The 13,882-nt window shown below is 37.9% G+C and overlaps 1 protein-coding gene across 1 annotated transcript; it reads right to left on the bottom strand.

Annotated features, from left to right (window-relative positions):
- Nucleotides 1–8,054: 8,054 nt before the first annotated feature.
- On the bottom strand, nt 8,055–9,399 carry LOC109167339 (putative ubiquitin-conjugating enzyme E2 38). The gene is made up of 2 exons (XM_019316362.1): nt 8,433–9,399; nt 8,055–8,159 (listed from the first exon to the last, which is right to left on the bottom strand). The coding sequence occupies exons 1-2, from the start codon at nt 9,384–9,386 to the stop codon at nt 8,055–8,057; spliced, it is 1,059 nt and encodes a 352-aa protein (XP_019171907.1). The 5' UTR covers nt 9,387–9,399.
- Between the last annotated feature and the right edge of the window lie 4,483 nt (nt 9,400–13,882).

The following is a 13,882-nucleotide window of genomic DNA, read 5'->3' as shown; positions in this document are numbered from 1 at the left end:
TGATGCAGGGCTCCGTTTACTCTGTTTTGTATGGTGTATTTCCTAACGTTGATGGTGCATATTTGGTGAACTATTGGTGTTGCCGCACTGTAAGAAATAACCGCACCGTAAGACACTGCCGCACCTGAACCCGCCTATATATATATATATATATATATATGTATATATATATATATATATATATATAATCGGTTATCGGTCATAACCGAAAGTCTATAACCGCAAAATAACCGAAAATCAAAAGTTTTTTAAGATCAATAACCGAAACCGACCAAAAACTGACTTTTTCGATCGGTTCGGTTATCGGTTATCGGGCGGTTAACCGCTATTTTGCTCACCCCTATACACAGCACACTAATATGAAACAAACTAAACACAAATTAATTACTATTAAAATTAAGTTCAGATCATTTTGTCTTCTTTTCTTCATCATTCAGACTCTTCCAAATTTATTATCTTTACTTATTTACTATATTTTTTATTATATAGCCATAGGAATTTTAATTTTCAAAGACTCCTCCCGTGATGGGAAGAAAAGTTTGAAAATTATAGCTTCAGGGGGTGAGTGCATCTACTAAAAACTCAACCAGTGCACAAAATGCATTCTATAAATGTGATATCTATATAGCACAAAAGAATTCAAAATCAATGTCCAACACAAGTCATCAAAACAAGTTTTCTCTAAGTTTTCTAGAGTCTGCATCAATTTAGCTGAATGACACTATCACTATAGATATAAACTTTTGAATGAATAATCAACTGGAAAACAAGTTTTCTCTAAGTTTTCTAGAGTCAGCATCAATTTAGCTGAATGACAAGGTCAATCTATCACTATAGATATAAACTTTTGAATGAATAATCAACTGGAAAACTGGCTAATTTAATAATCAACATATATACATACAGAGAATGTTAGCATATATACATACACGCAGTACATTTCTCCATTCTTTCATTCAATATACATACACCCGGTACATTTATTCACCTACATTACATATATCCTCTTTCATAAACTAAGCTAATAATCCACAACTAACTTAGGGTTTAAGAACATTTATAGCTTTTACATATGGAAAATTCAACAATACAAATAAGAAATTAGGAATTAGGGTTACAAAATTGAGGACTAACCTGTGTTGGGAATAACACCCAAATAAGTGTGGATTTTTTCCATCCACAATAAATTGTGGAGTGAGGTATAACTCCTACAAATGTGGTCCTCTCCACCACTCCCCTATTTTAGTGGAAATTGAATGGCTAAGAGAGGAGGAGCAGGTAATTCTATAGCTATAAATACCCTGCTCCTCCTGAGCTCTAAACGCTCAATACATTCTTCTCTTCTTCTCTTCTGCAATCCTGAGCTTCGGTGTTAACTGGTCGAAAGCAACCGGTAAGACTGTTACCGTCTCTGGGCAATATTTGCTTTTAAGGTAGTGTCTTGCGCACATCACCGATTGATTCAGGATTTCTTCTATACTCAGCCTATATAAACAGTAGCCTAGATCTACGACATATTCTGACCAATTTTCCAACAGTTAAAAGCAAATATGTGTGCTTAAGTTATCATGTCGACCTTCGGATCTAAACCTCCTCTGACCTCGCCAGGCTCGAACCTCTCACCAATCTGAACTACCGCCTGTAGGCGATTAAGATGATGATCCACTTCAAGTCTGTCGAACTCTGAGCTAAGTATTATTTCTTTAATACATGTGTATGTGTTAATTCTTTTAATGGGTGTTAGAAATATTTTCATGCGTCATCACCGCATTATATTTCATCTTTTGGTTCGTTCTCTTCAGTGTGCACAACATGAGGATTGACATAACTAAGAGATAATTAGCTACATGCTTTTCGGCGCACAAAATTATTAATATTCTTTATATATTATGACTTAGTCATTATTAAATCTTGTGCTCTTGAATTTAAAGTGTAAGTAGTTATAATTACGATGATGATATATCACATAATTATCTTTTATAGCATATTGGTCTTGAAGAATTGAAATAGCAAGATCATTATATTACTTAAATATGCTCTCTCACTCTTAACATCCAAGATATAAATGGTTAATCTTGATGATCAATATCTCATGCATATTGTTATGTCTATGTGTAGGCATGTGTTTCTTGGATTTAGAGTTGTTCGAAAATATTATATATGATGTTCTTCACAAAATGAGATCAAAAAGTGATTATGCGTTAGATAACTGGGGAACATAAATTTAAGTGATGCATGATTAATTTATTAGTGGGGGTTATTTGTTCCTTCAAATTGAATATGAGATGCATATATAATTATATATCTTTGTCACATGGTTTTAAAGATTTGAATCATGTACTAAAATTATTTGTATAAAGATATAATAAGTATATATCAAAGTCTTTGGTTGCAATTTGTTTGTAACATGGAGTTGAAGAGTCATTATTCATCTATACTCTTTGCATAGCTCAGTCTTGCCAATGAGATTTGCCTCCTCATATTTTAATATGGCACATGCATACTTATATGATAATAGACTATCATATGCAAATGATTGTCTTGAGCATTAGTAGTCATATATTATTGGCATTGACCATGTCCCTTAAAATTATCATAATGACATAATTTAGAAGATGGTTTGCCTATATCTTTGCGTTCAATTGATTAGTATCTTTTGAGAGCATGTTAAACATGAAATATATAGTGACAAGCATTTTAGAAATTACCATTTCATATTTTGTATGGTGAGTGCTTTGAATATTATATAGAAAATTAACAGCGGTGTACACAAAGATAAGTGAATTGTTATTATTCACATGTATGAGCTTTATGAATTTGTTGTGTTAGAAGTGATGATTTAACACTACTGCTAAGTGATTAAATCATCAATATGATATAAAGCCTATAAATTGTGTACTTATGCACATGTCAATTTACAACATTATGTGTTATTATTGTGGATATATTACAAACATTGCACTATTTGATGAGATACATACTATATTACAGTCACATAATCTTAAATATTTAAATTGTGTACTGAGTTTAATTTCAAAGGCTTTACTCACATTTATGGTGGTAGCATGGAAAAGTCATTGTTCATGAATACTCTGTCTAGGAAGATGGTTTTTAAGAAAACTTCGGTTTCACCACTCGACCTGGGAGTTTTAAGAAGTAGGGTGTTGATCATGCAGGCTAGTTAGAGCGCCACTTGATCTTCACCTGAAATGAGGTTGACTCTCATATGTTTTTAATCAAAGCCTTGCAATAGAAATTGTTGAAGTACTGCAATAGTAATATTGATCTGCATCTTATGAATGCTTTATATGAGTTTTAATTTTCTCAAGGGAATGGAAAATTGTGCAAGTGGCAACTCTGAAGTCTCATTGTTGAGAGACATTTCCGAATAGATATGAGCTCAAACATATTCCTTGTGTATAACATTAATTTCTTATAAGAATATGATGTGAAATTTGTGATTATGTTGTTCAACTTGATGTAGCATGTGGACAACATTATTTCTATGACTTACTAACAATGAGCGTTTGTATATGTATATATATATATATATATATATATATATATATATATATATATATATATATCTATATATTATTTAAACTCTTCATTGAGTCATATTGAAATACCTATAATTCCTAATTAAAAGGTAATTGTGATCAATTGAGATAACCAAGTTTGTTGAAATATATTCAACTGTTGAGCATGTATCAGGCAGAGTGCGAAGCTTCTATAATGCTCCACAAAGCAAATCGGCAAAACTCAGTCTACAAAGGAGCTAATGTTGGGCACCAAAAATCAGTCTGGGTAAGAGATCAAATACATTTGACAACAAATATTTGTAAGTGTTGCATTGTGGGGGTAATAAACTCCTTATATTCTCATCAAAAGTTTCTGTGTGGTATTGAGAATAATGATGAAAGAGAATGTTTCATGTTAAACATGAAAATATCAAGGGTTAATACCCAAAATCGTCCTCGACTATAGTGGTTTTTCTCAATTTCGTCCTAAACGACTTTGGTGACCTAATATCGTCCCAGACTTTTGTGTTTCGCTCAATTTAGTCCCAGACTTTTGTGTTTTTGCTCAATTTAGTCCCTCATTTGTTATTCTGTCCATTTGATGTTAAATAAATAGACGATTCAGTAATTTTAATATTGGCATCTCTTTACTCATAGACATGTGAACTGCGAAATCCTTTTTTTTTTAACGAATTACTCCCAGAATTACTCCTAAAACTGCGAATATAAAATTTGATTTGCAGGTCTGGGAGTAATTCTGGGTGTAATTCATACAAGAAAGAGGAATTTCGCACTTCACAAGTTGAAAGTAAAGAGAGATCAATATTGACATTACTGAATTGTCCCTTAATTTAACACCAATTTGACGGAATAACAAATGGAGGACTAAATTGAGCGAAACACAAAAGTCTGGGACGATATTAGGTCACCAAAGTCGTTTAGGACGAAATTGAGAAAAACCACTATAGTCGAGGACGATTTTGGGTATTAACTCGATTATTTACGAGTAAACAAAGTACTCGTCAAAGTGCATGTAAGTTTGGTCAAGAGAATCAACTTACTTGAGGGCTAATTATGAGGATTAGTCGCTGACTCATTGGAAGGACTTAAAGTCCAAGTGGTAATGAATTCGTGGTGGATCCCACTTCTGTGCTCAAACGAAGCCATGAAAAGAGTTACAGAATAGTACACTAGTTGATCATTCCGACAGTGTGTGTACTTGTGAGGTTGAGCTACAGCTCTTAATGAATTCATAACTCTTTGAGAAAGGGTGGTTTTTTTTAGACAAATATAATGAATTCACCGCATAATGACATGAGTACAAAGTGATCTTGGTGACTTATACTCAATTGGGATGGTCTATGTTGAGGTAAACCTAAAGACATCCCTAACTTGAGTAGAAAAGGGCTAACCGTCTCTTATGAAAGATAATGGGGTTATCCCAAGAAGATGAGTGTCTAAGAAATATGTTGATAAACGTGGAGTTTTGGGGGTGTCTAGCTAACACCTTCACTACATATACATTGTGATTCACAAACTGTCATTTGCATTTCAAAGAACAATGCCTATGATAGAAAGAAAAGACTTACAACTGATTTAAGTACTTAACTACTCTATAAGCCTTTAAAGGTGGTCTATACTGAGATAGACTTGATAGAGTTAAAAGTCTATATTGAGATGGACTTCACAAGACATAAAAAACTATAATGCGATTAGACTTGTCAGAGTTAAAAGTCTATGGTGAAATAGACTTAGACATGGTGGAAGTCTATATTAAGATAGACATAACAGACTTGTATAAGCTAGATCAACAATGGAGAATGAATTTATACCTCTTGATCTAGTTGGGCAAAAAGCCGAGTGGCTGAAAGAACTACTGGCAGACGTGCCATGGTGGGGTGTGATACACCGGCTATGCCCATACACTGTAACTCACAAAGAAGGCACATAACGGTCATACATGAGTCTGTAAGACAGTTGATTACGACTGGAGCACTCACATTAGAGTATATAGAGCCCGAGAAGAAAAGCAGATCCTCTCGCTAAAGGACTAATTAAATAGAAAAGCCGTCCTCGATACCTCGAAGGAAATGAGCTTAAAATAAACAAAGTAAGCCAAACTTACGTACTCATAAAGCAACTGAACATGAGATGTTCTAAGCTAGGGTCTACACAGAGGTAGACCACAAGTCAAAGAGTTTGACTTCCGAAGAACCTACATAATGGGTGCTGATGTGTGCACATGAGTTCAAAACTACATCTCCTTTGCTAGTTCAAGATTCAATTCACTACTAAGGAGAAAGTTACTCAAGTCACTACGTGTCAGTTCAAGGTTTAAACCACTGCCATTAAGGTCAGCGCTCACTTCCGCTCAGACATTGACTTCATTCACACTTGTTGAGTGTGTGGGGGATGTTGGGAATGACACCCAAATAAGTGTGGATTATTTCCATCCACAATAAATTGTGGAGTGAGGTTTAACTCCTACAAATGTGGTCCTCTCCACCACTCCCCTATTTTAGAGGAAATTGAATGGCTAAGAGAGGAGGAGCAGGTAATTCTATAACTATAAATACCCTGCTCTTCCTGAGCACTAAACGCTCAATACATTCTTCTCTTCTTCTCTTCTGCAATCCTAAGCTTCGGTGTTAACTGGTCGAAAGCAACCGGTAAGACTGTTACCGTCTCCGGGCAATATTTGCTTTTAAGGTAGTGTCTTGCGCACGTCACCGATTGATTTAGGATTTCTTCTATACTCAGCCTATATAAACAGTAGCCTAGATCTACGACATATTCTGACCAATTTTCCAACATAGTAGCTTAACGCGGCAGAGGAGTTCGGAGAAGGTTGGAGCGACGCCGAAGGAGGTTAGAGCGACAGCAACGGCGGTGGATGTTGGAGCTACGGCGGTGGCTGGCCGGGGAGGGAGAAACGGCGTCGGGAGGTTCAACGGCGGTAGATGCATCGGCTGGTTCATTGCAGAGGAGGTCGGAGAAGGTTGGAGCGACGCCGGAGGAGGTTCGAGCGATGGCAACGGCGGTGGATGTTGGAGCGACGATGGGCGGTGGATGTTGGAGAGATGACGGTGGCTGGCCGGGGAGGGAGAAACGGCGTCGGGAGGTTCAACGGCGGTAGATGCCTCGGCTGGTTCGTCGGCGTCTACGCGTCGATGGCAGCAGCGTTCTACTGTACGTAGCATTCGCGTTCGTCGATGGTACCAACCGTGAAGAGGGAAGTCTTTTTTTTTTTTTTTTTTCGCAACTCTTTTTTTTCGTCGATCTACTGTACGTACTAGGCGGAGGCGCGGAAACAAAAAAAAAAAAAAAAAGTTGTTTAGGAGGGAAATGAAACAAAAGAATTTTGTTTGGGAGGCTAAGTGCTGTGAGGCTAATTTTAGCTAAAAAAAATTCGCAAAGTGCTTTGAGACTACGGTAGGAAACAAAAAAAATAAAAATTGAAAAGATTTTTAGTAACAAAAACAATTAAAAAGATTTGTAGTGTTATAGATGCAAGTTGAAAAATTAAAAGACAACACATTTATGATATTGTCTTAACAAAATAAAAAAAAAAAACACATAGACAACAATTTTTAACAAAAAGAGCGCACAAAGACACCGGTTTTATGCTAAATGACAAAAAGTTCCTGTATATTTTTACTAGGGACGTGACGTTTATTAAAATTAAAATATATAGTGTTAAAATATATACTGACATTATTTAATATAACATCACAAATTGTTATATTTAGTGACGTTTTCTAGAGCGTTTTTCGTCTGGAAATGAAAGATTTCTTGTAGTGGCTGAGGATTTTACTCTACTTTTAATTTTATATATATATATATATATATATATATATATATATATATTCTATTTTAGGTTATTCAAAGAAAAAAAAAACAAATTAGAACAAAACAACAACAATTTTGCTAATTAACCTGGTGGGTGTAGTTTTTGGTCGCAAATTATGCTGTGCAACCGAATGCACCATGCGCATGGTGCATTCGATCCAAAACGACGTCGTTTTAGTTAAAAAACGCGCGTCCCACTTAAAAAAGAAATCAGGTTCGATTCTCGGCAATAGCATTTTTATATATCCATAAATTCATAACTATATATCCACAAATTCATAACTATATATCCACAGCGAATGAATGAAGTAAAAATCCACAACTATATATCCACAGTGAATGAATGAAGTAAAAATCCACAATGAATGAACTAAATATCCACAACGATTGAACTAAATATCCACAATGAATGAACTAAATATCCTTCATAACTATATATCCATAAATTCATAACTATATATCCACAATGAATGAATGAACTAAATATCCATAATGAATGAACTAATGCTATTGCTGAGAATCGAACTTGAATTTTTTTTAAGTGGGACGCGCATTTTTAGTCAAAACGACGTCGTTTTGCATCGTATGCACCATGTGCATGGTACATTCAGTTGCACAGCATAACTATTTGTTTCTGGTGGGTGTGGTTGGGTAGAAATGACCTCATCAATCCTTAACCAAAGGTCAATGGAAGGGTTTAACTGTACTCTTTAACTTTACATATGGAACAGCTTTAAATCTCCATATCTCCATTACGCTTGCGCCCACATTGCATGCTCTCCACCCTACCTGCCCACATGCATGCACCCAGCAAATCCCCAATTAAGCCCACACAATGTAACCTAAATGTTGCTCTTGCAAATATGTCAATGTTATACACACTTAAATAACTCTTAAAACCACTAATTTAAAGCATGCAGTGATAGAATACTACTACTAATAATCTACCTCTTAATATCAATAAGTAAATAAATAACATAATAACATATTTCCTCTTCCTCGAACACTATTTATGTCGTCCATCACACAATCACTATATTATATAATGCTACTCCTTGATACCATCCATTCCCAGCATTTTCGGAAAAGCAAACTCAAACTGCAAAAAATTCCAGGAGGAATAGAGCTCTTCACTGCATCATCCACCATCCGTTCAAGCTCATCGGAGAACCCTTTCAATGAAGGGTCGTACTTGGAGAATGCGATAACCAGCGCCTTGTACTCAATTTTTAACAAACGTTTGAAATCTGAATTTACACTAACTCTCCGTTGCTGTTCTTCTTCTTCCGAGGCGAAGAGACGAGGAGCGCGGCGGCGGCGGCGTTCGTCGTACTCGTAATCTCCGACACGAGCGAAGCCGTTAAGGTAAACCTGACAGGCTGTCAAAATGGCGTGGGCCCGGGCACGGAAGTGATGCTCCAAGAGCCGCCCGAAGCCCCTGGGCGGGCGGCGGAGCAGGGACAACATCGTCCGACACGACAGCACGAACGCCGCGTCGTTGTACGTCGACGAGGTGGTCCATAGTTTGACGAGCAGCATGGGCTCGTTGTGGAGCGGCGCGTGGTTGAGGACCAAGGCCTGAATGGAGACCAGGACTTGGAGCATGGTGGACACTCCGGGCTGCCACCGGGTCTCTTTCGGGCCGCGCCACGTGTTCAGAAGGCTGAGACAAACCAGCCCGTTCTCGTACAGGTTGGGGTTCAGGTAGCGCCCGAAGGACCAGTAGTGGGCTTTGGGAGGCGCGTCGGGGTAGTTGGGCGGGAACTGGAAGTCGAAGAAGAAGAGGCCGTCGTGGTAAGGGGTTTTCTGGGGGCCCACGATTGCGGCCCGGAGGAGATCCACCCGGCTATCGTAGGCCCGAACGAAGACCGAGCCCGCGGGGAGATTTTTCTCAAGGATTTTCCACTCTTTCATCACGGCTCTGGTTGCGGCCCGGGGCAGATAGGACGTGGCAGTGCTAATAAATTTGTGATCGGAGAAGTCTGATACGACGTCGAATTGAGGGAATTGCTCCATCTTCTCGATCTTCTACTTGCATCTCCGAGTTGGAGGATGATAATGATGATATATATAACAGTTAGGTTGTGGCAAATTTATCGCATTTAATTAGGAACCCTTTTCTATCCTAGTTTCATTCAAATTAAGACTCCAAGTCCACTAAGAAGTAAGAATATATTGATTTTTTTAAAAGAATTTTTGTAGGGTTCCAAATTGTTTAATTTTAACACTGGTATTAATTGTTTGACAAAGTCAAACAGTTAATAGTAATTACTGATTAAATAAACAAAAATTAGTTGATAAGCTATTTTACCAAACATGGAGCGGTCTACTCGATCGAATACAAGTTGATGTTTGAATATATATGTATGTAGAAGTGCGCACAGAGGCTAGACATGTGCTCACTGCGCACAAGGAACCCCTCACTTTGAGCACTTTGAGAGCACTTGCTCACTGCGTACAAGGAACCCCTCACTTTGAGAGCACTTTGAAAGGTTGCTCTCACACTGCCACTGACTCGATCCCTGGTCATTCTTCCAAAGTTTCACCTCTGTGACCAGTTGAGCTGCCCATGCGGGTAAGTTGTTGTCTTCCATTGTAGGAGAACAAGTAGAGCCAAAGCGTTTAAAATCAATTATGAAGGTGAGATCTAATGACTCAAAGAAGATTGATTTGTTGAATGGGTACAGTATGGGTGTGTATGGTTCATAGATGGGAATCAAAATTGGAAATTTAGAATGAGAAGCAAATACTTAGTAAGTAATGATATGAGTTTTGGTGAAAGTATTTTGCATATTTAGCAATAGGGTGAAATTGGGATGTATGACCTTATAATAAGAATAAATTTTTTTAAAAATACAAAAATAAAAAATCAAGATAATTGATCATAATATAATGACATCCAAAGCACCCATATCAACAATAAAATAAAATAAAATAAAAACGTACACAAATCTAAAACCATTAATCTAAACTTAAAAACCATATTACCAATAAGATGGAATAATTCATTTTTAATTAGGAAATGTGATTTTTAACTAGAGGGGCAATCAAATCTCATAGTTGTGTTTTAAAAAGTTATCAACCAAACACTAACTATGATTTTGATTCTCATTCCTAGTATGTAAACCCTGAACCAAACACACCCTAAAACAAGTTTGCTCTTTATCATTTGACAACAAGTTTGCTCTTTATCATTTGACAACAAGTTTGCTCTTTATCATTTGACATTGTCATCTTTTTTGATCTTCTTCTTTAGGATGGCCTCCCAATGAATACAAGAACCTTTCGTGGAAATGAAATGTTACACTGTTACACCTACAGGTGCAAGCATCAAAGAGTGTGTTACCTTAGTTTAGTCTATTTTAAACATTAGGGTTTGTCATATGTGAAGAACGGTCAATCGAGTGGCTCACTCGTTGGCTAGAGCATCGAGTTTCATTCTTCCTTGTCTCATTGGACATGCTGCCTAAATTGTATTCGTGATGACTTGATTTCTTCAGTTAAATATTAATACAGTTTATTGCTCAAAAAAATAATATTGAAATTTTAAAAGTTTAATCATTTTTTAAAAATTAATGGTGTTAATAATTATCCTTAACGAAGAGTAAGCTATGCTAAAACATGTTCATGACTATTTTAAATCTCTTTTCACATAAGATAGGTGCACTCCAGTTCAGAAGAGCTGGGAAGGATCCTTTCCCATTTTGCATGACTCAGTCTTGAAGAGAATAAATGAGCTTTTTACGTATTCAGAAATCAAGCAATCTCTTTTCGACATGTCTCCTTCGAAGGCGGCTGGACCAGATGGGTTTAGCGCCGGATTTTTTCAAAAATCGTGGGAGGTAGTCAGCAATTCGCTGGTCAAAGCTTCTTTAAGTTTTTTTTTTTTTTTTTTTTTTTTTTTTTTTTTTGATTCAGGTGTTTTGCAGGTAGGGGAGAACGACACTACGATTGTGCTCATCCCCAAAATCCCAAACCCAGAATCGGTTAAGCAACCCTGGTCGATTGTCCTTTGCAACATATCTTACAAAGTTATCACAAAAGCCATGTCAACCAAACTTCGGTGTTGCATGCATAAACTAATTGGTCCAAACCAATCTAGTTTCGTTCTGGGGAGGCAAACGGCTAACAATATACTAGTGTATAAGAAGTCCTAAACTCTTTGAGGAATAAGAAAGGTCCAGTTGGATGGATGATCCTTAAGGTAGACCTCGAGAAAGCCTATGATAGGCTGTCTTGGGAGTTTATCGAGGATACGTTTCAAGAAGCAGGCTTCAACCAATGTTGGATTAGGAATATTATGTCTTGCATAACGTCAGCCCGCTTAGCAGTATCCTTAAATGGCAATCGTTCGGATTGGTTCGGCAAGGGGATCCAATTTCTCCGGTAATCTTTGTGATGTGCATTGAAAGATTTAGCCATTTAATCAATCACATGGTTACTGTTGGTTCTTGGAAGGGCATTTGAATATCAACAAATGGCCCTCATGTGTCTCACCTCCTGTTTGCGGATGATATGATCCTACTAGGTGAGGCCTCTATTCAACAGGCTATGATAACTAAATTCTGTCTTTATCTATTTTGCAGGCAATCAGGCCAAAAAGTCAATCTTCTCAAATCCTCCCTGCTCTTCTCGAAAAACACACATGTGGAGTTGCAGCATGATATTTCAAAATTGTTAGATATTCTAGTATCCACAGATTTAGCCAAGTACCTAGGCGTGCCCTCTTTCCATGGGAGGCTAAAAAAAAAAGAACCTTTGATAGTGTGATCATCAGAATTGAAGCTAGGCTAGCAGGATGGAAGAGGAGGACGCTATCTCTTGCTGGAAGAAAAATCCTTATTCAATCTGTCTTGGCAGCTATCCCTGTGTACATTATGCAGACATCGCTTCTTCCTGTTGTTGTGACCGATCGCATTGAAATAATCTGTCGGGACTTCTTGTGGTGAAGCTCAGAGGATTAGAGGTGGTGTAATCTTGTTGCATGGAGGACTGAACTAACTAACTAAGGATAGGAATGTGGGAGGCCTAGGAATCCGAAGAATGGAAGCTTTGAATACATCCCTTTTATCCAAGCTTGGTTGGAAATTGCAGGTCCATGATGAATCTCTCTCGACGGAAATTATGCGAGCTAAGTATTCAACTTTAAGTGATGATCCATCCACTTGGCAACCCAAAGCAAGGATGTCAAATGCTTGGAAAGGAATCCTCAAAACTGTTCCAATCCTAAAAAAGGCACGAAAAAGTTGGTTCGAAATGGAAGGAACACCCTGTTCTGGCTAGATTCCTGGGTTGGCCACCGCCCTCTCTGCAAAGTTATGAATTCTAGTCTTCCTCTTCCGGAGTTATATGCTCGAGTTGCAGATTATTGGGATGTTGCCACGGGTTGGAAATGATCTGAGATACACATTCTCCTTCTTCCAGCAGTATGTGATGAAATTGATGTGATCGCACTTGTGCTTGATGATGATCAAGAGGACATGCTAGGTTGGGGCTTTGACGCAAGGAGCAAGTTCTTTGTCCGCTCCACCTACTCTGCAATTACGGAATAAGACGAGGCAATGGATACTAGGTCATGGGAGAACATCTGGAGCTTGAAGGTGCCTAGAAAGATTCATACCTTCCTCTGGCTAGTAAGACACGACAAACTCATGACTAATGTCAATACACAGAAGCGCGGATTCACTAATAGTAGTGATTGTGGAGCATGCAATGAAGGAGAGGAATCCATTGAATACATTTTTAGGAACTGTGTCAATGCAAAAGTTATCTGGGAAGTAATCCTTCCGAATATGCAACAGACCACCGCATCCATGCCGTTTACAATGTGGCTTGATTGCGGGATTAGTGGATTCAAAAGAGGCAACCAGACACAGACCAATCGAATCCTCTTTGTGGTGACACTTTGGTGGCTATGGAAGTACATGAACAACCGATTTTTTAACGGGGAAGATCCTTTACCCAGGTAGAAAAGTTTTTGGATTCAATCTCAAGTGGTGGATATCAACAGAGCTTTTGATCGTGCGACTAATCAGATTGCTAGCACAGCTACCATCTCATGGAATACACTCTGATGAACCAAACCCCCACCAGGTTGGTGTAAAGTTAACGTGGATGGTAGCTTCAATCCCACCACGAAGAAAGCTAGCTGCGGTGGAATTATAAGAGATGACCAAGGTTTATGAATCAAAGGCTTCACTTATGGCATTGGTTCTTGCATTAGAGTAGGGTGGCGGAGGCCTGGGCCCTACTGAAAGGTATCCAAGTAGCGAAGGATTTAGGCTGCATTAGAGTCTGCTTTGAGAGTGACTCCAGGGATATAGTACAAGCTATGAATCACTGCAAACCTATTGGGGATATCTCAGACAACATTCTTAATGCATCAGACGTGAACTTGTAAGCATAAGCGAATGGAACATCGAGCTGATCTCTAGGGAACGCAACACGGTTGCTAACTTCTTGGCAAAAAACTCTGGTGTTCAAAAAGGCATTTCTTTACTTAGCCAACCGAC

The sequence above is a fragment of the Ipomoea nil genome, unplaced genomic scaffold (assembly GCF_001879475.1).
Source record: "Ipomoea nil cultivar Tokyo-kokei standard unplaced genomic scaffold, Asagao_1.1 scaffold3150, whole genome shotgun sequence".
Lineage (NCBI taxonomy): Eukaryota > Viridiplantae > Streptophyta > Magnoliopsida > Solanales > Convolvulaceae > Ipomoea > Ipomoea nil.
The sequence above is the reverse complement of the archived record's forward strand: the minus strand, read 5'-3'. Positions and strand labels throughout refer to the sequence as shown.